The sequence below is a fragment of the Mercenaria mercenaria genome, chromosome 4 (genome assembly GCF_021730395.1).
Source record: "Mercenaria mercenaria strain notata chromosome 4, MADL_Memer_1, whole genome shotgun sequence".
NCBI lineage: Eukaryota > Metazoa > Mollusca > Bivalvia > Venerida > Veneridae > Mercenaria > Mercenaria mercenaria.
The window spans coordinates 23,587,053-23,615,046 of record NC_069364.1 but is presented as its reverse complement, the minus strand read 5'-3'; the positions used below and the strand labels follow the sequence as shown (position 1 = coordinate 23,615,046).

At 34.0% G+C, this 27,994-nt stretch overlaps 2 protein-coding genes across 4 annotated transcripts; both read left to right on the top strand.

Annotated features, from left to right (window-relative positions):
• Positions 1 to 2: 2 nt before the first annotated feature.
• LOC123551252 (uncharacterized) lies at positions 3 to 24,660 on the top strand. 3 transcript variants are annotated; one of them, XM_053540753.1, is made up of 8 exons: positions 3 to 431; positions 1,779 to 1,874; positions 4,465 to 4,671; positions 7,805 to 7,840; positions 9,124 to 9,330; positions 10,016 to 10,051; positions 14,202 to 14,582; positions 14,972 to 24,660. In XM_053540753.1, exons 2-8 carry the CDS (start codon positions 1,796 to 1,798, stop codon positions 15,169 to 15,171), a joined length of 1,146 nt encoding a protein of 381 aa, XP_053396728.1. In that variant the 5' UTR covers positions 3 to 431; positions 1,779 to 1,795; the 3' UTR covers positions 15,172 to 24,660. The 3 variants fall into 3 exon arrangements, with proteins under 3 accessions (XP_053396728.1, XP_053396730.1, XP_053396729.1); XM_053540754.1 differs by lacking the exon at positions 3 to 431 and adding an exon at positions 2,855 to 2,983 and having other exon boundaries at positions 1,802 to 1,874; XM_053540755.1 differs by lacking the exon at positions 1,779 to 1,874 and having other exon boundaries at positions 7 to 431.
• On the top strand, positions 24,416 to 27,994 carry LOC123551253 (baculoviral IAP repeat-containing protein 3-like). The gene is made up of 5 exons (XM_045340036.2): positions 24,416 to 25,087; positions 25,322 to 25,521; positions 26,022 to 26,175; positions 26,580 to 26,759; positions 27,081 to 27,994. The coding sequence occupies exons 1-5, from the start codon at positions 24,475 to 24,477 to the stop codon at positions 27,275 to 27,277; spliced, it is 1,344 nt and encodes a 447-aa protein (XP_045195971.1). The 5' UTR covers positions 24,416 to 24,474; the 3' UTR covers positions 27,278 to 27,994.

Here is a 27,994-nt window from a genome sequence, read left to right as displayed (position 1 = left end):
GCCAAGTCAGTACTTACGGACAATACCATGGCATTAAATAAACATTACTGTTCGAACTCATCTAACAATCTATTTACGTGCTCAGGTATGGCATATAGGTATGACTGATTTCCTGAACCGTTATGAAATAAAAAAAATCACATTTCACATTTAATTTGACTTGTGTACAGGATACCACTGCTCTTGCGTCAGGCTTAAGTTTATCTGAAAAAAATATCCCACAGTTGGACTATTTATAACCCCTTATGATACAGTTGATATAAATAAAGCCCGCTTTGTTAAGGTATCGCTATAGTGAAGGTGGCGCTTATAATAACCAAAACTTGTTAAAAATCACAAAATGTTATCTGTCGGAAATCGGGTATAACTTTAAAATTGGATTAATATTGTTTTTACAGTTAAGAAAGACATTTTGTTAGTCTCAGTATTGGGTAAGTAAATATTTTTGTTTGCTAAAAAATTCCGATCATTTTTAAAGATGATATATGTTAACATAAGTGAGTACCTTGGTTGCTGTAGTTGGTGTTTACAGTCAGTACTGTCTTGGTTTCATAAAATGAAACTTTGAAAGAAAATTTTTGACAACCGGTAAATAAATCGATATGTGTTTGACTGAAATATGCTGTCGGACATGTGGATATGTGAGGCTTTTTTTAACTATTTTATTTTGGGCTGAGTGACTATCAAGAAAACGTTCACCTTACTCACTTATTAATGTGAATATGTGACACCAACTGTTAAAATAATCATCTTGATATCACGAAATTTGTAGACATGTCTGAGAATAAGTAAATATTAAGAGAAAATATCAGCTACGTAGATAAGTGCCGTAGAACGTGGCTATATAAATAGCCTTTTTCCTTACGTTAGTTTCCAAAAATAAAAATGCTCTATTTGGCCTAACGACAGAAATAGTGGGTCAAGTATTGATTTCTGTCATAATTGATTTCTGTCATATTAACTATCAAGTACGGCATGTCTCACCGGTGCTTTAATTATATTACATATCATACAAATAACAGCAAACTGTCGCACAAGCTTATTACCGGATATATACACGGTGTATTCTCACAGGGGGTCGGGGTGTATTTTATTTTGAAAACATACGCTTCCTCAGCTTACAAGACATACGTGGTGACGTAAACAACGGCAAATGAAAATGTTCGGAAAATTATTGAAATAGACGTAGATATAGCATGGTTCCCGGTGTGGACTAACAGCTTCTATGTAGCAGTTAAGGGGCAGTTAATCCAGGTTAACGAAAATATTGAAAATGCGTTTAACATATAGCCAGATACTATGATATATTGTCCGGGCTTTTGCCATCCATCTGCGTGCATCAATATGTTTAATTAAAATCTTCTTCTCTGAAACTACTGGTCAGATCTACACCAGACTTAGTCAGTAGCATTCATACAATTACATTTTTAAAGTTTTTTTTTAAATGTTTTAGCATGCCATCTTTTAGGTCAGATTTAAACATACAAAAAAAAAGAAGAAGAATATCCAACCTTAAAATGGCCTCTTCTCCTGAAACACTTAATAGATTTTCATCACAATTGGTATGTAGCATCATTATAAGGTCCTTTCCGGAATCTGTTCAAATGGGGACACTTGACCCCTTTTTAGGGGCCGCTAGAGCTAAGAATAGAAACACATATCAACCACTTCTTCTCATGAACTGCTGGATGGATCTTCTGTATCATCAAATATATGTATCTATTTAAGTAAATATATGTACATTTATCTATTTATGGAAATACATGTATCTATTTAAGGTGCAACGTCTTCTACCATGAATGTCCTCGTCATTAGCAGCATCATACTCATGCTACCTACGTCATCAAGCACTGAAATTGAACTACAAAGAAAAGGTTACCATTTATTTTTTATCTTTTTTATTTTTGATTTGAGCCTATATGGCTAAATTGGAGGTACAAAAGCGAAAAGGTAACACATAATAACGACTGTTTATAATTTCTATACAATGCCTTTTTCCTTCTGTTTATATACATAAGAATGTTGAAATGTCACACATAAATATCTTTTAAGCAATCGACAATATTATACATGTATATTGTCAGCACAGAAGGACATCGGACATTATGCTAAGGATTTTGCCCAAATTCCAATGCCATTTCTTGACTTCAGTAACGGATAATATATATAATGGCTTCAAATACTCATAAATAAGTTTTATTCCTACCAAATTGTCACAAAATAATCTTATTTCATATTCTTTTTCTTGAAATTTGAACATTTTTTTGTCTAAAGGTCATATATTTTTCAAAAATCTAAAATGTGTATTGTTAGTGAAATAGGCATATACATTTTTGTCACATAACTGTACTTAAGGTCTTTCCACCCGGATGCCCATGATAACTGATGCATTGATCATAGCCTATTTGTTTTGTTTTCTATACATCTAATGCTATTCTGTTTTTCCACATGTACATAACAGACCGGGTAATATAGGGAGGGTTATATATTGAATACATGCAGTGGTGAAGCTGGCCTAAAACTTTACGAGAAACATTTGGGGCAGCTGGCCTTTTTCAGTTGTAGCGGAAGCGTGTTGGAGACAGCCTATGCCACTGTGGGTTCATGGGTGTCTGGGTTTTAGCATATTATGACACATTTGGGCACGTTCTAGATGCATCGTTTGCTCTTTTCAATGTCCCTTAATGTTACATTTTTGGTGTGTTTAGTTTTTCAGTTTCCTAAATTATCCGTAGGCAGTCCTACTGTGCTTATATAACAGCGGCTATGTCACAGAGTAATGCACATTTAGCCAATATCTTTAATTCCTAGCAGACATTTAAATGTGTTTTCTGTTGCTCCAATACAAAACAAGAGCTCCGCCAAGGCAAGCAATATACGCCCGAAGGGTTACATCAGAAGATGGAAGCAATATTTAAAGAACTTGACTGTTGAAGCCTAAAGGACAACAACAAGGGGAAGAAATTAAAACAAAGTCCACATTGTAAGTGAACAAAAAAGGGATCTGCCAAATACACGGCAATGCAGAGCAAAATACAGACACCAAAATCATATATGACTTTTGACCCCTGAATATGTGACCCTGACCCTGAAGCGAATAATCCAAAACATGCGATCTGCATGTCGTCTCGATGGGTGAACATTTGTGCCAAGTTTCTTTGAAATCATTCAAACTGTTCAAGTTACAGAGCGGACACGAAACACACTGATATGACCTTTGGCCCCTAAGTGTGACCTTGACCTTGAAGCGAGACATCCAAAACATGCGCTCTGCACGTCTTCTCGGTGTTGTGAACATTTGTTACAAGCTTTTTTGAAATCCTTCAAGGGGTTCAAGGGTTACAGAGCGAACACGAAATCGCTTATGAACGGACAGTCGGACGCACGAACAGACAACGGGGGTATAACATAATATGTCCCTTCGGAACAAAATAACAGTACATGCAGTAATAAAATACTGACCGGTGAAATATATAGGTGGGACAGAACTTCACTAGCTAGTATCAACATTTATGTAGGTATTCTTGGAATGTCAATATTAATTCTTTGGAGTTCCTTAGTTGTATTTCGGTAGGCTTCTGGATAAGTTTCGGAAGTATGGGTGAATTGGTGCTAATTCTGGGAGTTCCTGGGACACAAGGGTCAGTTCAAGAGTTGTTGTCTGGTGTAACTCTGTTACAGTTTAGAATGCTGAATCCAGTGGTTCTTTGGTTCGAATTAAAGCAAAGGTTGTTCTTAAAATGAATTCTAGGTGCACAATAATTGTGTCCTACAGAAGGTAAAAAGGTATTTGCACCACAGTGGTACAATTCCTACAGAGATTCGCCTATATTTCTTTTACAATGGGTAAAAAGGAATTTGCACCGCAGTGGCACTATTCCCATAGAAATCGTCTATAACTTTTCGAATATACCATATTCAGGTTGAAGACAAATACATCTAGTTGTATATGTCTCAGCCACTTGCTTGGTTAATGACTTGCGACAGACGCAGTTGTCTCAATCGTGATGACGCTCAATCATCAAGAGGCAACAGAAAAAAATAAGATATAACAATCAGGATCAGTCTGCTTTCAAGCTTGACTTTCTATGTCCGCTATTTATTTATTATATTGTGCTTCTATGCTTGAAATATTTACAAAAACGAGTAAAGCTGTAGATATTCTGGTTTAAGAAACATGCAATAAGTGTCAAAATATAATGATAATTGATCTTTTTTTTTTGGATTTAACGTCGCACCGACACATGATAGGTCATATGGCGACTTCCCAGCTTTAATGGTGGAGGAAGACCCCAGGTACCCCACCTTGCATTATTTCATCACGAGCGGGCACCTGGGTAGAACAACTGACCTTTCATAAACCAGCTGGATGGCTTCCTCACATGATTGTTATTATTATTATTTAATGTTTCTCTTCATGTATGTGCACGCATGTTATCTCTGTTAACACTTTTCTTATTATAGTTAAAACATGTACTGTTCCAACAATACTACCTAACGGGTTCATTAACCCATTTCCAAACACGGATGGTCTATACACCATAAATACAACGATAACATTTACCTGCAAACAGAATTTTACTTTAATTGGTGTAAGAACGATGAAGTGTATTGGAAATAACAGATGGGCGGAGACTGGAACCCCTGTTTGCCTAGCTGACTCTTACATGTGTAAGTATCTTAATTTTGAGCGGTTAAATTTTGTAAAATATTTTGCAATAGACAGTTAAAATGTTACTTAAAAAGCATGAATTAACACTAAAAAGTTCATATTCTGTTAATAATAAAAACAAATATATGAAGAAGTCAACTTAGTTTAGACATTTTTACTTTCTAAACGTTTTATTGAATACATGTATACTATACAGGAATGTACATATTATTTAATGCATTTAGTTGAGAATACATGTATACATTTTTTTGTTCTACATTTTAAGATATTCAAGTTTTGTTTCTAAAACTTTAAGCTAAAAGCATGACTGAATAAAGAATACTAAGAAGAATTAATGGATATATTTCCTTAACTCAGGTAGGGTCTTAAATTTTTTACTTGTCGTTTTTGGACGAATTGTCCAGCGAAACCACAATAATATATATACGAATTTCGGCTTAATCGATTTTTTGATAACCGTCATAGAAAGAAAATAGTTCTCAAATTGCAGCACATAAAACAACTGAAATTACCACACTTCACTACGCGCTTTAATTGAATTATTATTATACCAGACTTAATATAGCGCCCTTTTCATGATCAATTTCACGTTCAAATGCGCTTTACATAGTTCAAATGCAGCCGCACAGGGCGCATAATTCATTCTCTACTAGTACAGACACAGAGCGATCTGACCAGAGGGACAGAGTGAGACAAAGCCCACACGACAGAGAGATCAGAAATCAAATACTTGGCCTAGCTCGTTTCGAATAGACAGTCTGGTTCTCTAACGTGCCCAGTGTATAGCACTGATACACGCAAGGACTGCATGGGTTCCTGACCAGTACACCTCTATTTGGGTGGGAAACACTGAAAAGCGTTTCTGAAAATTCCCGAGAAGCTGCCGGGGATCGAACGCCCGACCTCAGGATTGGAAGGCCGGTGTGCAAACCACTGAGCTATCCGTCAACCCATGAATGCAGAGGAATAGTGTAGTATTAACTCAAGCGGACGATGTGCCCGCTGACCAATAAACTAAGCACTCTGTTATCGCTGGATGACGGATTTATTTTCATTATACCCCCACCAAACATGTTTGGAGGGGGTATATAGGAGTCGGTTTTGTCGCGTCGCGTCGGGTCCCGTCCCGTCCCGTCCCGAAATCTATTATCTCAGTTATTACCAAATGTATTTGATTCAAACTTAAAATAGATGTTCCACCTTATCACTCACATCATGTGACACAAGGTGCATAACTCTGACACCAAGTTTTCATGAATTATGTCCCCTTTTACTTAGAATTTAAGGATAATTTTGTTGTATTTTTACTATATCTCAGTTATTACTGAATGGATTTGATTCAAACTTAAAATAGTTGTTTCACCTCATCACCCACATCATGTGACATGAAGTGATTAACTCTGACATCAATTTTTTTATGAATTATGTCCCTTTTTACTTTAAATTTAAGGTTGATTTTGATGTATTTCACTATATCTCAGTTATTACAAGATGGATTTGATTCAAACTTAAAATAGATGTTCCACCTCATCACCCACATCATGTGACACAAGGTGCATAACTCTGACACCAATTTTTCATGAATTATGCCCCTTTTTACTTAGAATATAAGGTTAATTTTGATGTATATTCACTGTATCTCAGTTACTACTTAAACTTAAAATAAATGTTCCACCTCATCACCCACATCATGTAACACAAGGTGCATAACTCTGACATCAATTTTTCTTGAATTATGTCCTCTTTTACTTAGAATTTAAGGTTAATTTTGATTGTATTTCACTATATTTCATTCTGATTGGCTTAGAGCCAAAGGGAAGTAACCTTTTTTTTACTTTTGTTCTGAGTTTCTTCCCCTTAAATTCCAGGAATCAGTCTATTTTTAGAAATCCTATTTTTACATTTTCAATATTTTTGGTATTTTTCTAACATTTTTATTATCAGTCCTATGTAAAAAGTAAATACATTTTTCTGTAGTAACATGGGTCGGTAAGACACTTTTTTGTATTCAGTGTATCTCTACTATTAGAGATTTTTTTATATTTACCTCATCCCTCATCCAGGGCACATAATTATGCTAGTATTACTTATATGTGGAAGCCCAGGATGAAGTACTCCAAAGACGAGTAAACTTCTTTTTAAGTATTAAGCTTTTTTGACATTTTTATATTATTCTAAGTATTTTTGAGATTACTTATGGTTGCCATTCTTCCGTGACAAGACCGTATGGTGGGGGTATGAGTCACTCCTGTGACAGCAGAAGTTGAAATTAGCTGTACTAAATAATTCAGAATTTAGGGAAAGTAAAAGCTCGGATATTTGTTATTTTTAATCACCACAATGAAGTGAAATAGAATAACAGACCTTTGATAGATGCTTTTGATAATCAAAAGAAGTTAAAGACTTTTCCAATGATTTATGATACTTGAAAATTTATTGAGAAAGGAATCTATTATATTGCCGAATACAATATTACTTAGCTCTCGGTAGATCTGTAAAAAGTTATTACTATTCTAGAGCAAAATCAAAATATTTCATGCTCAAATAATTTGGCTATAACTGTCTATTTTAATTTGCAACACGGTAATCAGTTATATGTGTATTCCATAAAAGTCTGATCGTTCATGCTCTTATTAGTGACATTAAAAAATGTGTTTCAATTCTGGTCCATATGTTTTTATAGTCTGATGTATATTTGCCCAATAGTTATTACAAAATGTATTATTGTTTTGAAATTGTGTGTATGTATCTACATATGCATTTGTAAAATCTGATAATGACAGTCTGCATTGTTCATATTTAGTCATTAAATTCACAGTGAATATAGAAATTTGGCAAAGAAGTGGTTACACTGTTGTAAAAAACAACCGAAAGAAGAAATGTACTAGTTTAACAGTCCCAACAGAAAAGGGACATTGCTGATCTCGGACCTGACAGAATCAATAGATTTCAAAAGAATCCGTCCTCCAGTAATTACAACGCTTTGTTTTAGCTGTGTAACAAATGTATTATCAGAATGATTTCATGAAGTTTATTTGTTGGAAGAAGTAAGTCACTAGGTTGTGATATGTCTTTTAGAACTTTTCAGAGATGAAAACAAATATTAACAATATCTGATCAAACTTATTTCAGACGAATTTGCGTTAAAGAAGATTCATGAAGAAACAGGTAAACCGTTTTCATTATGTTTGAATGTGAGAGCTTAACGCGATGCACAGATAAATATAATTATATTCTAGATGAATTTCAGACTGGAACGAACGTTCAATGCACTTTGATGTTTCATTCTCTTTTATCTTAGATGATATTTGTGTTTAAAACCATGTGTTCGTCAATAATTCCGTTCGGTCGTTCGTCATTTCTCGTCCGGTTCATCACTCAGTCATTCATAAAGTATCTTAATATTAGTTGGCACAAATGTTCCTCATGATAAGAGAACGAATCCCGGACCCCTAACTCAAACTTAAAAGTGTCACTTTGAAATCAATGGTCAGCAGGGCTTTTTCCCACAGTCCGGTCTGTACCTCATCAATCCGTTAAGGGATAATAAGACGATATAGCATGCAAAGCTTTCGACCGATTTTATAGCACAAATGTTTCCAATTAAACGACGACAAGGTCAATGTCACACTTGGCATTCAAATACTAACATGGCTTAACATCTACTTTCCAGATTTTAAACAGGACCTGTTTCTTGTCTGTCTCAGAACTTTATCATCAATTAAGGGATCACAATTATACGTGGTAAGATATTCCCCATACTCAGTGCCATGTGCAAACCAAGATTCCTAGCTCAAAGGTCATTATCACACTTGAAGATCAAAAGTCGATATGGTTTTATCATGTCCGGTCTATAACTTTATCACGCAAAACAGGATTTAAATATCATCTAGCGCAAATATTTCCCTGAATGACACAATTTGTTTGACGCAAAAGCTAGGGTCAAGATCACACTGTGTGGTCAAAGGTCAACAGGGCTGTTTTCCTGTACGGTCTGTAACTTGACAATCCATAAAGGGATTTTAGTATAACTTGGCACAAATGTACTCAATAGTAAGACGATTTGACATGCACAACGCCTAGACCACTATCTAAAAGTCATAGTCGGTAAATATCTTAATATAAACTAACGTGTGATATGGACCCAGTTAAAAGAAACGTTTCTATATTTTCTTCGGAATTATCTCCCTTTTGATAATTTCTTACTTTGTTTTCTAATATTTTTCCACTTATTTCCAAAATGAAATGTTATCAAAATGGAAATTAAATGCTTGTTATACAACTATGGAGTTACATATATGCATTTTTATTCAAACTTTGTGTTGGAACATAGACTCTTTTGTATTTACAGTACAATATCATATTGATATTAGATTAATATGTTATACTGTAATGAAAAATAAGCTGCATAAATATTTCAACTACTTATTTTGACTGTTTTCGTTTGTTAGCAAACAGTTGCTCTTTACCGACAAAATTAGCGAACGGCTATATCAAACCAAAGCCCAACAAAGATGGCCGATTTCACATTGGGACTAGAGTAACGTTTTCATGTAAGGAGGGTTACACTTTAAAAGGTGCTCATACCATGGTGTGTAAAGGAAATGATACATGGACGGAAGATGAGAATATATTCTGTCTCAAAGATGGATATATCGGTAAGCATTTTAATACTGCGAATAGATTATAATTGGGACAATTACGTTGTCCTAGCTGACTTGAGTCTAAAGCTATGATCAAGTACAGTAAAAACTCAGAATACTGGATCGTATTTTATCACGGAGAATGCCGAAATCGCATACGGAGAATGCCGAACGTGCATATGGAGAATGCCGAAATCGCATACGGAGAATGCCGAACGTGCAAACGGAGAAAGCCAGAATTGCATACCGAGAAAGCAGAACGTGCATAAGGAGAGAATGTAATCTGCCGATGGTCATTCCGGGTCCACTACCTTAATAACATTCACTTTTTACAATGTTAACCCTAAAAAATTACCCTGCTATATTTCTATAATGAACTTGTCCATTTGGACAGTACAACTAACTGTTAAAAGGGGTGTGTTCCAAAAAAGATACTGACTGAATGGCGAACAGTGCAGATCATGGTCAGTCTGCACGGATGTGCAGGCTGATCATTATCTACACTGGTCGCAAAGGCAGAATCAATCGTGTCCAGCATGATATAGGTTTTTTCATTCATTAGTTTCTGCTTCTGTTACCGTAACGTTAACTTATGCAAACGTGCATCTATTAAATATATATATTAAAATAAGAAGTAAAAGTACATTGTATTTAGAAATTGTTATAACATATAATTCATCAGTTAAACTTTTTTTTTCAGATACCAAAACTGAGCTGGAGCTACAAAATAAAAAAGGTAAGAATCAAATGCATTTTATTAAACTGATAATAGGAATTCATTATTTCAAATAATATCAGCCAATCGACAGTATAATAAGCCGTTTAATGGTATATTCAGGTGTTCGTTTACAGTTACGAACAGCCACCACACCAGGAAGAATATTGAATGTGATTTTGGTTTTATCGTTTAAGTACACGGAACTCGGTGAACAACACCACAGCTTTGTATTAAAATGGCTTTAATAGGAACAAATTTTTAACGCAATATTTGCCTTAGCCTATAATTGCTGAGAATTTGAATACCAGTCACTATGTAAATGGCTTAATCAGGAATGATTGTTAAATATGATGTTTCGTTTTAGGTTTTAATTGCACACTCTCGAGTTTTATGTTAAGTTTTTTCACATCCGTGAATCGCACGGGCCTCGGAAAAGCTCCTATTGGCATCGCACAATGTGGGTTTGGAAAACTGCGAGGCTTGCCGATGCTTGCACGACTATCGCAGGGGCCTCGCAGGGTTAACGTACGATATCTATACGATATTAAGGATACCGTGCGGAGAACGTGCTATGTCCGCAAGGGGCTTGCAGGGCGTTAGGATTGCTGTAAGGGCTCCGTACGAATTCCTTGGTGATTCAAGGTGATATAAAAACAGGAATGTGCGGACACCGTAAGAATGCCGTGCGAGCGCCGTGCGAACCCATGAGCACCGTACGAGGTACGGCCGGGCTCCTTGTGAGCTTCGCACGACTTGTCTTCGATGTACGTACGGATATCCTACGATTGCATCCTCTAAAGATCGTACTGGGCCCGTAGGTACTGTGACCAGACGATACGATTGTACAGAGACCGTAAGGATTCTAAAATTGGCGGACTCGTACGAGTTTTTAAAATCTTACGGACATCGTACGGTTTTGTGACCGAGACATTAATTATAATAATACCAGAAAGATGGTCGGTGAAAAATTACAATCAGGGTTTATTCCCCTATAAATCTGCCTCCAGTAAAAAGAGGTAATCCCAAAGCAAAGAAAGTATTTTTTCCACTTCTGAATGTAAAATTCCCAAACGAGTGTTACCTTTTAGGCATTTTGCCGTTTTAAAATAATTTTGCTAATTTGTATGTATATGTTGGTCATTTAAACAACAGTTATACTGTTGAACAATTTCTGAAATGCAATCCATTAAACAAAAATATCTTTACTTAGATTTTGTTTGTTTGCAAATTTTTCCAAATAAAACAATTTCTAAGAGCATTCTCCTAATTCCACTTGTGTTGATGGCGTTCCCAAAATGATGAAAAAGGACCTGTCTACATATTAATTTCTATCTCTAATAAGGCGTAAAGAAAAAAAAATGTTTGTTTCCCGTATCCCGACCTACCCGAAATTTTTGGCCCGACCCTAAATGTTTTTATGGCCTTGGAGAATTTTGTTTTTCAACTTTTTGACAAAAAAGTTGCCAAACTGCACTTTTTTATGCTTTAAAGTTAACATGGTTAGTGATGTTATAAATCAACTTCTTGATGCTCTAAATGAATAACCCTCTTATTTGTATTCATTTTTGACACAAAAATAATTTCCGAAAAGTCTCCCTTAATAAAAAGAAAAAAAAAAAATATCCGACCTAACTACCCTAATTTTTTTGAGCATGATACCGGAAATAGAGATTTTTAGGCCTAATGAAATACAATTAATTCGTTATAATCATTCAACGTAGAATCTATAACTTATGAATGATTAGACATTCAACTATTCCTAAGACAAATACAAATCACTAAAACAGTTTACTAGGAGAAGTAGTCCAAACAATTTTTTTTTCCACTGCAGTAAAATCAATAATGAACATAACTCCGGAAAAATATTTCGAGCAGTATGTAGCAACGATGTGCATATATTAATTCAGTAAATTCCTTAAAGTTTCGTTGAAATCTGGGTAGAAGGTTTGAAGATGAATTACAGAAATCTCTTCATAGACTTTATATATGGTAATTCCTATGAAATTGTATTTAAACCATGCTACTTTTAAAGCAGTTCGGAAAATTTTCATTCAAAAAATAAATTCAAGGGACCCTAAGTCCACAAAAATTCCGAGGATACGCACAACAATGCTTTATACATAGAGGATATTTGTTTGTTTTTAGTGAATATGGAATATATGTCACTGAGAATTTCAAATATTGAAATCCGAAAATGTTCTCACTTGGAGTTATATATATTCCATTTTGCCGAATTTTCTTTTTATTTTTCGCTTAATTACGTTGAGATGCATGTGCATTTTGCGATAAATTTTAATCTCAGCACGGGAAACAGACGCGCGTAAACAGACATGACGTCATACGTGTTTTGACGTTAAAAAGACGCACACAACATAAAGTTCCATTTTATTTTACATTTTGCTGCATAACGTTATGAAATTCTCATTAAGTAAAATAATTTCAATCGAAAAATAAACTATATTATTACATCACTGTATTCTATTGTTTCTCTGATTTGCTGAAAACTGTTCGAAAAGCAATGAGTATATATCATATCAATTAACTTATCTTGGGTTATAAATAGTACGATAATAAAAATAGATCGAAGTAGGTGCTTGGAAAACCAATATCAACCTGATTTGATCTAAATTTATTCCTCATTTCTTTATTAAAGATACAATTGTAATAACAAGACTGACTATACATCTATTCATGTAATAAAACAATTATTGACTTTTTCATAGATTGATATCAGGATTTATCAACCCTCAAAAAGTTATATTCACCTCGCTTTCGGCTCGGTCAATATAATTTTTTTCGGGGTGACAAATCCTGATATCAACCTTAGAAAAAGTCGATAATTGTATAAAGAACAAATTTTCATCATGTTTTAAGCAAGTAACTTAAAATTCATACACAATGTACAAGCAGATCAGCATTTACAGTGAGTGATATGGATTATATTTCACTGATAAAACACAGTATTTCATTAGTTAGCATAAAATAAATTCATGAAATACAAACAAATTTTATTTTTATTTTATGCTTAATTACATTGAGATGTGTATTTTACAAAAAGATTTTAATCTCAGCAAGAGAAACAGACAAGCGTAAACAGACATGACGCTAGACGTGTTGTGACGTTAGTTGTACCAATTGAAATGGGAAACATAATTTATGTAACTTTTGTAGATGTACTATCTTTCTTCTTATCGTGCGAAAGAAATCTTATTCTATGTACATGTATGTTATGTAGAGCTCTTGATAAAACACTTTACTCATGCTTGGTTAAAGTAACTCGTCTAATGTCTTATGAGAACATTCCTATCCTAATATTCAATCAAATTGTCCCATATTTAATTACTTCCTACACAAGCATAGAACATAACCCAGACTTAGTTTTATACGGTTTGTTTATACGATACTTGAATGACGTTATGTCATAAACCAAGTCAGCTACTGTGACAGTGAACGAAAATACAAGTATGTTTTGAGAAGACCCCCAGGATATACAGCGCATTCACAGTTCATTGTCCACATCAGCTTAAGCCGACAATGTCTAATATTAGGACGTAACACACCTGATAGGGAATTTACACATTGATATTGAAATTGTTTTCAACTAAACTGAGTTGAAAATCAGTATTATAATGATTTGATTGTCATCAGTTCGTTGCGTTCAAAGTGTACTGCTATCATTTGGGATTGACTAATTATAAGACTTTAAATTTTAGTATTACTATCGTTACTTGTTATTATATTAAAATAATCATTTACCATTGTGTCCATTCAAATCTGTTAAAGTTTGGCAGAGATAAAAAACTGATGTGAAATTAGAAACGTTGTTGAGAGTATATTAATAGGGAATCTGAATAAATATTGTTTTCGCATTGTCAGTCATGAAAAGTGTACATTGTCAAGATTTTGATTATCTTCGCTAGACGTACTGAGCAAAATCAGAAGTTGCATAATATGATAACAAAGACGTTTCTTTCATAATGTTAGTCAAGTAAAGTAAAACTGATAAAACACTTTCGAGATGTAAAGTTCGCTGACGTCGAACCACTACGGAAATTCAGTGGTTCTACAAAGGTTTCCGATGATGATGTAAAAGTGCATGTATGACGTTAAACCAACACAAAAAATCAAACAAACAAACAAACAAACAGAAAAACACTTTATTTTTCAGGGTGGTATAACGTTGGTGTTGGGCTTGTAGCAATATGCGCAACTCTCTTTATTGTCGTCGTGCTTAGTTTTGTAATTTTGTGGCAACATCATCAACGAATCGGACTAGTTAAACAAAAGAAAGAGACCTCACGAAAAAATAGTGTTTCATCAGCTGAAAGTGGAACAGATGTTAATGAAAATGACGAGGATGAGACTAGCCCGATGATGAATAATGGTCATGTTACTGTTATTGACGAGAAAGACAGAGATTCAAATTCTTCCATTAACGGTAAAGAAGCTAGCAATCCGGATAGACCTGTAGATGTTATTCCATCACCACCACCACCCACAGATTGTAACCCTGAAAGTAATCCGAGCGGTGTAACGAACCATAATACAAGTAAGGCATTCAAATTTTGAACTTTTGCTTTTGGATAGTACTTTAAATGATAACATTTATTAACTCTTTCATTCTTGCATGAAATAATGTTTTCGTTATATATTCCAGCATACGTTAAATATCACGTGGTTCACCTAATGAGAAGTACACTTAGTCATTCAAAGACCACGTGAGATGCCTTTATACTTAGATGAGCAATTCTGTAATGTCAGACAAATACATTGTTTCTACTCTATACCACTTTACCCTCAAGATGTTTTTTGCAAATCTTATTTTGTGTAAATTCAAATGTGTAGGTCTGTTTAAATTATCATGGATCTAAGTTTTAAATTAATCGCTTTGCTATTTTTGGACGGTTCTGGAGAGTATTTCATATTCTTATTTTGTAGATTGTACATACAATATAATATGTGGGAATATCACAAATCAAACTGATAAAGTTGAAAACAATGACGACAAAAACGATTACAAACCAGATAGAAAACCAGAAGAAGAACATGTAACGGAGAAAACACCAACTGAGGAGTCTCAGACAACTGTTGTCGCGCTCCAAGAAACCGAGGATGGAACATGCAAAACCAGTAATTGAACATAACGATTCTGACATAGCACTTGACAGTGTGCCAAAATGTCTAAAAAAACATGTTGATTACTGTTTATGACTATTTAATTTATGCTCTATAGGGTATTTAAGTTTTGCTCTATATGCTATTTAATTTTTGCTCTATAGGATCCTTAATTTATGCTCTATAGGGTATTTATTTTATGTTCTATAGGGTATTTGATTTATGCTCTATATGGTATTTAATTTATGCTGTATAGGGTATTTAATTCATGCTCTATAGCGTATTTTATATATGTTCTATAGGGCAGTATGGTATCTGAAACAGTTATATGGCAAAATGTGTATTGTATTCAAATGTCATATTAAAGGTATAAAACGTTTAACGTTCACCTTAGCACATACGCATTTTTGTAACTTTTCAATGACATTTTCATTTCGAAGAATTAAGAAATGCATTGTTGCAGCCAAATTTTGGAGTCGTAGGTCAAGAAGTGCTAAAGATATTTGTACTAACTGTTATCCACTGTCCATGAGCAAAGTGCATATCAAGTTTGAGTATCATATGTCAAAACGAGCGGAAAGATATTGCTAATAGTCAGACGGACGAATATGCTTTTCTCTTACGCTACAATGACCTCACGTTAACGTGCGGTGACATCAATGTTTTTGTTGCGACTAAGAAAGAGCGCTACTATATTTTATCTACTGTTTTAGATTAAGGGCATATAAGAATCCAAATAAATCATAGATAAAACCGTCTTTTAACACTATTCATACACTCGGGCGGTAATACGTCGTACAGCACGATATCAACTTATATTGATGTCTTAAAAGAAGACAAGTACGAAAGTTGCTGCAAGATGCAGCAAAAGGAAACTCCGCGCAAAACTAAGCAGTGTATGTAGTACTGATAGAACAGGAGATGATATAACGATATTTGTGTCCTCGTTGTAGACATTAGACAAACAGATATTCTGATGAGGTTTCATGAATGTTGGAGAAAAAACATTGTCTTTGAAGTGTGAACAGGATTTTTATTGTTCTATTTAGTGACCTAATTTTTGACTGATCATGGCCCATATGCGAAAATAGTGCAAGGATACTTTAAAATGCAAGTCACCTTGGTTCAAAGGCCAGTTTTTTACTTTATTGTAACATTTGTAAAAGGTTTGACTGTAATTATGCATATCAAACATTAAAAACAGAAACACTTAACTTAAGGTATTAGACCCGTAATAGAGTACCTCCTTTTTGAAGAGTATTCAATTCCTACCATAAACCTACTTTGACAGCAATTTTCAGGGGTGAGTAGGTTCAAGCCCCACTGGGACCCAATTTTTTTCCCATGTTTTCCTTTATTGAAACTTGAAACTTGAATTTTCTTAAACGCCTATTTCAACACACAAAGCATCTTCAATGGCGTTGTACACTCATGCATTAAAAACAGTAAAAACAATTCATCAGTATTAACACAAAGTCTTGATTTGCTTCAATGTAATTGCTGTAGTATGAATTTTAGAACAATGAATAGTAGTCTTTGAAGAAGTGAGTTTTCAACTGCTTTTTGAAGATTTTAACTGATTCACTTTGTCTGAGATTTAATGGCAGTTCGTTCCAAAGTTTTGGTCCAACCGTACTGAAGCTTCTGTCACTGAATGTTTTTTTCTTGTTATAAGGGACAACGCAGCATCCTACTGATGATTGTGACGAACGTAGTGTACGTTTTAAAATTTTACTAGACAAAAGTTCTATTAGATATTGAGGAGAATTACCAACAAAGCAGTTGTACATATAAGTAAGGATCTTAAAATTGATTCTTGCCTTCACAGGTAGCCAGTGCAAGTCATATAATGCCTGTTTTGAACTATCACGCATCTTACGGTGAGAACAAGTTTGGCGCACATATTCTGAATACGTTGTAATTTACCTACTTCACAATTAGCAACACCATAACGAATAACATTACAGTAATCCAAGTGAGAAATTACTAATGACAAAACCAATATTTCAGTGGCTTCTTTGGTTAGGTATTTCCGGATACTTTTTATCTTGAAATAATTCAACATTGCAGTTTTACATTTCCTTTTTATATGCTCCTTGAAATTAAGTGTGTCATCTAGAAAAGCGCCTAAGTATCTAATACAACTCTGCACTTTGATTTTATCACTGCATATTTCAATGTCTGTGGTGGAACACTTATTCAACTGTTGGCGACTACCAAACATTATAAATTCTGTTTTAGATGTGTTCATTTTTAGTTTGTTACTGTTCATCCAATCATTAGTAACAGTTGCACAATTTTGAAGGTCTTGAATTGCAGTCTTTTCTGCGATGATTGTTAGCTGAAAACGAACGTTCGCAGTATGGTTATCTGCAAATCCTACACGGAAATAGATGGGGGTACAATGTCAAAGAGCGTCCCGGCATAGGTCAAGTAGAGCCAGGGGCCCAAACAACTTCCTTGCGGAACACTACATGTTAGATCACGCTGAGATGATGATGTTTTATCAATCCTCACACTACAGCTACGAGGTCGTAGGTACGAATCCACCCATTCCAGTGCTGAACCACAAACACCATATTGATTTTTCAGTACGTCGACTAGGATGTCATGATCAACGGTATCAAATGCCGCACTAAGTTCTATAGCTATTAAAGCTGTTACCTCCTGATGTTCCATCCCATCGAGCAAATCGTTCACAAGTCGGAGCAAAGCAGACTCACACGAGTGAAACTGTCTATAAGCAGACTGGTTCTTTGGGAGGAGGTTATGCTTATTGATATGATGATTTAGTCTATAAAGAGCTGCTTTTTCAATTAATTTTGATAAGAATGACAAGTTGCTGACAGGGCGATAATTGGCAAATTTCAGTTCAAGGCCAGACTTTTTCAAAAGTGGTCTGACAGTCGCCTGTTTCCATTTTATCGGAAACACTCCTTGTGTCAAGGAAAGATTCACAAGCCTAGTGATTGAAGGCAACAGCTCATTATGGAATGACTTTAAAACATTCGTAGGGAGAATGTCAAGTTCTGATGATTTTGTTTGTAATTGATTGATAAGTTTTCTAACTTCCTCACTTGTGAGTTCTTCAAAGTTTTCAAAAGTTGGCACATTTTTCACAACCGGACTGAAGTTTTCAAAATCTTTCAAAGACTCTCGTATTTTCTCTATTTTATCCATAAAATAATCAGCAAACTTATCAGCTAAGTTACTACCGTCCTCCACAGTTGGCATGGGGTTCTCAGACTTGCTTCCAGTTAAGTCTTTTACAAAGCGGTAGAGTTTCTTTGAGTCTCCCTTGGACTCGAGTACTTTCTGGCTGATAGTTAACTCCTTTTCTCGTTTTAGAGCATAGTGATAGTTGTTTAGGTCTGCTTTGAAAGTTTCATAGTCTTTGGGTTGGCGGTATTTTCTCCACAATTTCTCAGATCTACGGACCAGTCGTTTCATGGAATGAATATCCTCAGTGAACCAGGGTTTTGGAGCTCTATAAATTTGTATTTTTTCTTTTTTCGGAGCATGTTTATCAAGAAGTATATTAATTTCATCTTCAAATTGCTCTACGTACTGATCGACGGATTCGCTACAAATGGACATATCTGCGAGATCCTTAGCAAACTCAGATTCATCCATGTCTTTAAAGTTCCGAAAAACAACAGATTTGTTGACAATATTTTCCTTTCTCACCTTAGTTACGATTTTGACAGCACAATGGTCGGACAAGAAAGGACCCGGTTCACATGAAAGTATGTCAATGCCATTGACAACTTCGGTGATAACTAGGTCAAGACTGTGACTGTTATTTCTAGTAAGTTTTTACTTCTTTAAGACTTATTATGGATGTTTTGTACAAAAGTGGAAGATTTTCATTTTATAAGCGATTTCTTGCTGTTCAAAGTATATTTACCTCTGAATCAGGAGGGGTAGAGTTAGACATCTTTAAAAATACTGAGTTACATACGGTAAAAGTTCTCTATTTTGCCTTCATTCTTTAGATTACATATTGTGGAAGAAAGGCAGGTAGGTTTTACTTATGCCCCAAGGTTATTTTTTAATGAAGTGAGCAAAATTCAAAACAAACCCACAGGATTCGACTTTAATTTTTCAATGTTGGAGTTAGAATTCTGTCTCATTAAATCTGTTTACTTGAGGCACCCTATAAAAAATGATATTTACAGTTTTATTTTGTGTTTTATAATTGTTTAACAACAGTTTGATGTTTCTTTCATCAAAATTAATGCTGTAATGAATTCTCTGCAAACATTTTAGATAGTGGCCGTCACATTGAAATTTGTCTCTATTTGAGCTTGAGGAAATTCCATAAATTATACAAAATTTACAAAAAACGGCACGGTAAAAGTTGTTTAAAATTTGCAACAGGGTGCAAAACATGGTCAACTTTAAGAATATACCAAGCAAATGCCATTTTTAAAACATTACTATTAGGGGTCCAATACCTTAAAAAATAATCAAAGTATAAAACTAAAAGACACTGTGTACGGATTATTGTGTTCCAGACGTACGTACTGTTGCAATAAGTTTGGTGTTGATTACCGAAGGAGGAATGTAGTATGTTTAATCAAAATAATATCCCTATGGTTAATATGTGCATTTTCACTCGGATTTCAATTAAATACTGATGATGTTAGTAATAACTATATGAGGTTAAATATTCTAGTTGTTAAAATTGACGGTATATATGACAGTACTATGGTCATAACACACAGTACTAACTTTCTATTGTTGTTACTACTGTTTGCAGATCAAATTTCCATAATCTATAGAACGGCGATGCTAAAGTTATTTTTCTCTTCTATATACAGGTAACTGCGCCCTTTCAGTTAACTTTTTTCCGATACGAGGTAAGATTAATTTACGCACACACTGAATGAACTATTTTACAAGATAAAAAGGTTGATTTACGGTTGTTTATCCGAAAAGTAAAAGATATAATAATCGGCATATTAATCTTAAAAGAATGCACTCTACATCAGGGACATAAATCATGTCACTGACTACATTTAGGGAGATGTGGAAAAAAAAACGGAACCCTCTGATACATTATAGGCATTGCCCTGCCTAAATTTCAGATAATGTATCTCGTGTAATTTCTTCCGGAATATGTGAGTCTAGAAATGGATCTTCCCAAGAACGAAGACAAGGCTTATCAACTGCCTGTCTGTAAATAACTGAGATAATGTTTAAGTGACGGGCATTTAACCCTTTAAATAAATAGTAGATAAATCCACGCATACATGTAACAGATCAGCTGTTTTATATATATATAGAGCTAAACTTGCGACCCTTTCCATTGTATGGATAGTGTTGTCAACAATAATATTTTTATTCATAAGTAATAGACTTTTACATTTGGTACTTATACCGGTTTTATCAATACAAAAACACAGGTCTCTTTTATCTTATTTTTTTCCTGTAAATTTTCACTTTCATATTTTAATCATTATATTTAACAAAGATTCAATACTTACTTAAATAGATACAGTTTTTCAAATAAAAAAAATGCATATACATCATTGATTTATAACCTCTCTTTATTAAATTTTTGAATTTCCAAATAAGAGTTTTCTCGTGGAAATCTATAACTTTCTATAAGTAGCGCGTTTTCATTTTTAAGTTAAAAGAATACCCCAATTTTGGCGGGTGTACGTCGATTGTATTGTTCTCATTAACGTCACTTCCGTGATTCCATATGAAGTTACTTAAAAGAAACATTTATAGCAGCCCGCTGATACATTCACTATCATGAGAAAAATCTCATCCATTTAATAAATGAGATACGTTTTTTCTATTGGCCCGAAAACAGCATATATGTGCCCTAGACATTTCTGTTTACTTTCGGTTACACTCCATATTTAGAACTAGACATAACGTTGTGTGCTCTTATCCGAGTCTATACTCTAAAGAGGTTTTGATAGTTCAAGTATAAAATAATTAAGCAAACCCATTGGCCATTATAGTCAGACACTATATTGTTAGTTCCAGTGTTTTTGGCAGAGTCTTAGGTTTTAAAGATTCTTCAGTATATTTGTACATGTACTAGAGTATGATTATCAATGTCGTGCATTTGGGAAGAAATATCGATGAATTCACATTTCCTTGCCAAATTACGACTGAGAAAGCGTTTATTTATTTTGTGAATCAAAGCAACAGCTGTGAGAGTATTGTTTTAGGTATTTCATTGTACATGGTTATTCAATTACATTTTGACAGAATTGAAACAATCGGGTTATTTAAACGTTGTTAAAAATAATGTACGTATATATTACAAGTTTGTTATTTTGCAAAAAGATTCTAAAGAATGTTTGAAACGATTAAGACAAGTTCACTAAACTACGTCAGCAGGTTTATGTACGCTGCACCAAATAGAAAAAAAACACCAGACTTCAGTCACGTGGTAATGACTTCAAATCTGCGGCAAAGCATGTTTTCCATGGTGATTACTCAAGACATTACGTCTAAAGTCATTTTTGTGCATCACTTACGGTTTCTTGGAAGTTGCTAGCGAACTTTAAACAGGTAAATAATGTTTCCTTAAATTACAAGTAAGGTTTTACTGTTCGATATATACAACTGAAATAACCAACAAAAAATAAAGAAAGTAAGCTGCATGTCAATTGAATGTAACTGTGGTCTGGTATTCATCTGTAAAGTAGTTTTACTGTCGATATCCATCTGTTTGAAATATCTGCATCTTGCGCAGCTGAAGAAAGAAGATATGTCGTCCCGTGAGTGATGACATAAGTTTCAACTATTGACAAATTGACCTTGCCATGATCATTTGTGCTTCTTCATCTTCACTTCTAGCCATCATTTTAAAGCATTAACGAAATTAAAATTAGGTTTATTGACAAAACTAATATATCTGATATGTAATTTTATTTGAGTAGAAAAATCGGTGAATACAGAAAACAATGTAGTTATTGTCAGTTTATATTGCATATTATATTGCATATTACAGTTAAATTATTTTCTTTATTTTTGATGATTCTTTGTCACGTAGACAACTTTTCAGTTGACGTCTTTTCTGTTAATCTTCAAACACCACCGCTTGAACCTTCGGTTGATTTTTTATGGTTTCCGTTTTAAGTTTGATTACAACTGAAATTGAACAGGGAAAAACTTGAAAACACATTTAAAACGCGTTCAAATTGTTAATTACGAACACTGTTAATAGTAATACATAACCAACCGCAACTCTGGTAGAAATACTACAAACCATGTAGTGGAGTTTCGGTGAGAATTTGGACGTGAAATTCAAGTGTGATTTTGGAGTCAAAATCCTTTTTTTTATATCAGATACATCAAAGGTCATAAAGAAGGCAAAGGGTGGGATGGGGATGTTGTTGGAGGTGCTGCTGTTGCTGTTAATGATGATGATAGCTAGTTATTACTGCATTTACTGATGATGCTGTTAAGTAAAAGTATCATGATATTGTCTCTGTAAATGTTTTTAAATGCTGATGACGAAAATGGTGCTGATGATGTTGATAGCACTGATGATGATGTTGTTATTTTGTTAAATTAAAAAAGGTAGGGAAAATGGTGACATGTACTTATGCTGCTTCTTTATGAAGATGTTTTAGCTGTTGTTTGTTCTGCTGTTGTTTGTTATGATGCTGAAAATGTTGACAGTACTGACAGGATCTTTTCATGATTATGTTGTAAGCAATGAAGATCTTTTATTATAATGTGTCAGAGAAGTAAGAATGGCATGTACATGATAATGACGATAACTCATACTGTTGTTTTTGATGAAAATGAATGGTGTTACGTTTTATGTATTGTTGCGTTTTATTTTTCAAGAATTTTATTGATCAGAAGAAATAGTATTAAGATTGGAGGTAAAGTACCCCCTCAGCAGGATGCAGTGGAATAATAACATGACTTGCACTGATATGCCTAGAGTGATTGATGTATGATGTAAACACAATTGATATTTTGATTAGTCTACTACAATTAAGAAATGTTGTTCGATATGGCAAGTTAAGTTTTAACATGGTTGAGAAATTCAAATCTGAAATTAAAACGATTTGAAAATTTTAAAAAATGTACCTATTGTGAGGTTTCGAGTTCAAAATTGTTAAAAAGATAATGAAGATTTTCCTGATGCAAATGTATGTATTTATAGTGATCTTAAAATTAATATATAGTTATAATATCAAAGTAAAGTCTCACCTTAAAACAAATACATTAATTACATTTTCATCATTAGAGACATCACCGTATTGTTTTAAGATACACTTGCCGTAAAACTGTTGGTCAGTACGCTTTCCTGTTTGATTGTGTGTAGGCAGGAAAGGTGGGAATTACATTTGCAACGTCATCGAGTTGTATTGTTTAAGGGTGCTTTCGGTTTGGATTTGATTATGTTTACATGAGCATATTTATGTTTTACAATGTGCTAATCCATCTTGAACGTGTATAAATATTTTTCGAGATACCGCTACTGCTGTTAATGATTATGATTATAATGAATGGTGTTATAATGGTGATAGATCCTGCTGCGTTATTTTATAAAGATGTTCGGATGCTGCTTTTGACAATGTAGCTATTTATAATGCTTATTGAATAATCCAGTTTTAATCTGGAATCGTGTGTCCGTAGTTCTTATATTCCACTTTATTTCATTTCAATAATGTAGATTTATTTGCATTTTAGAGAAGGCTAATATTTACCTAGGATGCAAACAGTACAGATAAAACATATACATATTACCTTCCCTATTAATACATTATTGATTCTGTCCATTTAACATATGAATTGTTAAAAAGCGACTCAATTATTCACTGAGAGATTCTAATATACAAACGATTGAAACCTTATGCGGATGTGTAGTCAAATACCTGAAATCATTAACCTATTAGAACGAAAACAAAGTTAAACAATCATCAAATACAACGTAATGTCGGTCAACATAAATAAGTATCTGCTTCTTTTGATGTGTTAGTATCGCAATAAATTGCAAAATAACGCTTGATGCCTTTTAGTAATGCAAAATTAATATGGACCTTTCATTGTCATTATTTTGAGATAATATATAGAGTTTAATTCACTTTATTTACCACAGCGATCAGATTATAACCCTACCTAGGTAGTCATATGACACAAAGTAAACACGATAATTATCAGTGTAGCTTATCTATGACTAATAACACGAACATTCCCGAACAATCCCAATGCAGTGATCGAATAAGCTATAAATAGAGTATATGGAGTATATATAAAGCAAGGGAGATACCTGTTGTACTGTCAGTTATTGCAAAATTGTTATTATATACTCCCTTCAAATTTTGGATATTTTTAAAATGAATTTTGATTGTGCTATGCATAACGAGTGGACAAGATATATGTCGTTTAAAGATTTTCCGCAGTCTTCTTCAGTATCTCCTCTACGATTAGCTAAAGCTGGATTTTACTACACGGGCACACGGGAAGACGCTACTTGTTTCTGTTGCGGGCTGACAATCGGCACATGGACTACAGATGAAACAGTTTTTGATCTGCATCAGCGTCTTTCTCCACATTGTCGGTATTTGACTGGCGAAGACAAGTCAAATGTTCCAATACATTGTGACCAATATTCGGAACAGGCTGGGATTGAAATCTCTTCATCGAACTCAGTTACTAGAGCGATCCCTAGTCAAACATCAATTAAAAAAAGTGGAGCGCACGGAAGTTTAAACGGTGAAGACAGTCTATGCGTTAGTGGCGTGCGGACAGATCGCAGGCAGGGTTTATCAGAATGTCTAACATTTACACAGCCAAATGGTCAGATTGAATACTATCCAGGAATAATCACAGAAAAACCGAAACATCCCGATTATGCAATAAAGAGTATCAGGATGTCCTCATTTACTAACTGGTGTCCGGAGGTAATGGACCCAGAACAACTTGCCGAGGCCGGATTCTATTATACAGGTATTGGTTTCATTCAAATACGAATTTCCATCTCATATATTTAACATTTTGTTCTGTGAACAAATTGCTATTTTTCATAAAATGTGTTTCTTTATTTGTTATTCGCTCAAAATCGTGTAAATAGGTAAATATGCTTAGTTATCCTGACGTATCACAACTGTTACTAACATTTACAAAAAGAGGTGGCATTTAAAACAATGTTTTCTCTAATAATAATCATTTTATCTCATCTAGGTGTTCAAGATTGTGTACGGTGTTTTTTCTGTGGCGGTGGAATGAAGAATTGGGAAAACGGAGATAATGCATGGATTGAGCATGCCAGATGGTTTCCAAACTGTGCATACGTTAAACAATGCAAAGGAGAAAATTTTGTTAGCATGTGTCGCTCGGCAAATATTGACTATATGACAGCTGAGGGCGAAATGCAAAATACAGTAAGTGAACCTAGATATAATTTGAGAGTAACGATAAATTATGTAATTTTATGACAAAAGATTTTCAAAGACTTTTGGTTACGAAGATAAAAATCTTGATGCATATGACAATAACGTTTAAAGTTTCTTCCATATTCAACACAGAGTGGGCTTTAGTGATTTCCGCTTTGAGTTTCACTTACTAGGTTATTATTAATTGAAAGAAAGAGGTGTACAAAATAATGAAACATTGCTCAAAACAACTATTTAACTTTACAATGACGTTAATCCGGTAGGAAAACGACTTCACAAATCGACGTCATTGAGACACATGATGCCATTAAAACTCTCCGAAACAGAATATATCTTTAAAGGTCCAAACATCCACTGATTATTAGCATATCTTCAAACGATGTATTCGTAAATGTATCTCTATTTCAGTGTTTAATTGAAACATTAAGTGTTAGAATTATTTTCAAGCACAATGTTATTGAATGAAAACATTCTATTTGTATTGTAAGGGTACAGAAGGATTTAACTTGGCAGGTGGTGGAGAACTTGTGGAAGATCAGCTAGTACAAGACTTAAATAGTACAGCAGCGAAACTTGTAATGGGTATGGGGTATTTGCAGGAAGATGTAGAAAATGCCATTAAACTGGCAAGAGAGAAATACGGTAAGCGTTTCTGTTTATTTAAGGAGTGTGTATAAATTTCATAATACATATCTTCTCTTTCAACTTGCAAAGTTCTGATGTTTCTATAGTATTATACAGTTTTAACGAAATTATTTGACTTTTGTCACAATGTTATCTACGTTATATATATATATATATATATATATATATATATATATATATATATATATATATATATATATATATATATATATAAATTTCATTTGTTTTACAGAAAATAGCATTACAGTCCAGTCAATTTATATGTGTTTCCAGTGAATGTTTATATGATTGTTAAAAGATCATCTATGTTATGACACATAATGACCAACTACTTTAAAGATATTTAATAGATTTGTTTTGCATTTGCCACATTTACCATCAGTCATTTATATATCTTTCAGGTTCAGCTGAATTGCGAGCCCAGTATATCCTTGAATCCATTCTGGATAACAGGTATAGCAACAATGGTAACAATATACCTATTCACAACAATCAAACAGATAGAGATAAACCGTCAGCAGCGCCGGAGTCCTCTTTAGATAATGCGGATGTTGCCAGCAAACCTTCAGACATAAAAGAAGGTACAGTATTTGTTAATATAAGAAGGGATATTTCAAAGAATTACCTTTTCTATGTAATGAATCATTTATATAAAAGGACCATATCGCTTAACAGAACCAAATATCGCAAGACACGTTTAGACCAAAAGTATATACATTGCTTCTGTTACGTGCGCTATACTGTATAACATAGTTTTGTCAGTCTTGATCGTCCTAAAATGAGACTAATGAATGTCTTGGTAGTATAGGTATCATTTAGAAAGAGGCAATAATGAGGAGGCAGCGTCCGTACAAAAAAGCATATATTTCTTTTATATTAATTTCTTTTCTTTTTCCTTCTAGAGCACAAACAATTGTTAGAGGAGAATCGCCTGCTGAAAAATCAAATGGTTTGCAAGATTTGTTTGGACAAGGACGCATGTGTTGTATTTTTACCCTGCGGGCACATGGTTTCGTGCGTGGAATGTGCGCACGCGCTAAGAAAATGTGCTGTATGCAGATCAATAATACAAGGATCAGTAAGGGTGTATCAAGCCTAAAAAGATACAACTTTTAATAATGCTACGAATTGTGAGGGAGACAATGGTAAATAAGTCTACGGGTTATGTGGACAACCATAGGCAATTAATTTAGTTGGTGTTACATATATGTACTGTAGTTAACCATAAAAGGAAGGATCAGTATGGGCCTATCCAGCTTAACGATAATCCACTCGGGAAGATATTTGATGAACTTATTTTGTCAAACTGCATTAGCTACATCTGATTAAAATGGTTATTTCGATTGTCATTTCTATATTTGAATTACACCGTTCTTATAAATGCATTGTCTATGTTATAAATATGTAATTTCAAAATGCATTCTTTGGAAGCAATGTTCTGAAATAGACTAGTATTGAAATATTTTAAATTAAGCGTTTATGTTGTTTATAGTAGACCTTTCTAACGTAAACGTAATTACGAAACGGAATACTGAATCCTTAAAATTTTAGGCTAATTTGTGGTCTATGGGAGACAATTTCATCCAATAGTAATGCAATAGTATCTCCCTTAGACCATTATTTGCAAATAACATTTACGGATTCAGTAATTCGTTTCCGATTTACGTTTACGTTTACGTTAGAAAGGTCTAATATTTTGTTTTGAATACATAAACCCATTGTTACATGTTTCGAAGAATAAAATGTTGATAATATTCCTTATATTATTTATATTTATTGAAGTTGTTTATTACTTAAATAAAGCATTAAAACAATT

Coding starts and splice junctions, on each gene's coding strand:
- LOC123551252 (XM_053540753.1), top strand. CDS start 1,796: ATGAATGTCCTCGTCATTAGCAGCATCATACTCATGCTACCTACGTCA. Junction 10,052..14,201: donor GGAGCTACAAAATAAAAAAG/GTAAGAATCAAA, acceptor TTTATTTTTCAG/GGTGGTATAACGTTGGTGTT. Junction 14,583..14,971: donor TGTAACGAACCATAATACAA/GTAAGGCATTCA, acceptor CTTATTTTGTAG/ATTGTACATACAATATAATA.
- LOC123551253 (XM_045340036.2), top strand. CDS start 24,475: ATGAATTTTGATTGTGCTATGCATAACGAGTGGACAAGATATATGTCG. Junction 25,088..25,321: donor GGCCGGATTCTATTATACAG/GTATTGGTTTCA, acceptor TATCTCATCTAG/GTGTTCAAGATTGTGTACGG. Junction 25,522..26,021: donor AGGGCGAAATGCAAAATACA/GTAAGTGAACCT, acceptor TTGTATTGTAAG/GGTACAGAAGGATTTAACTT.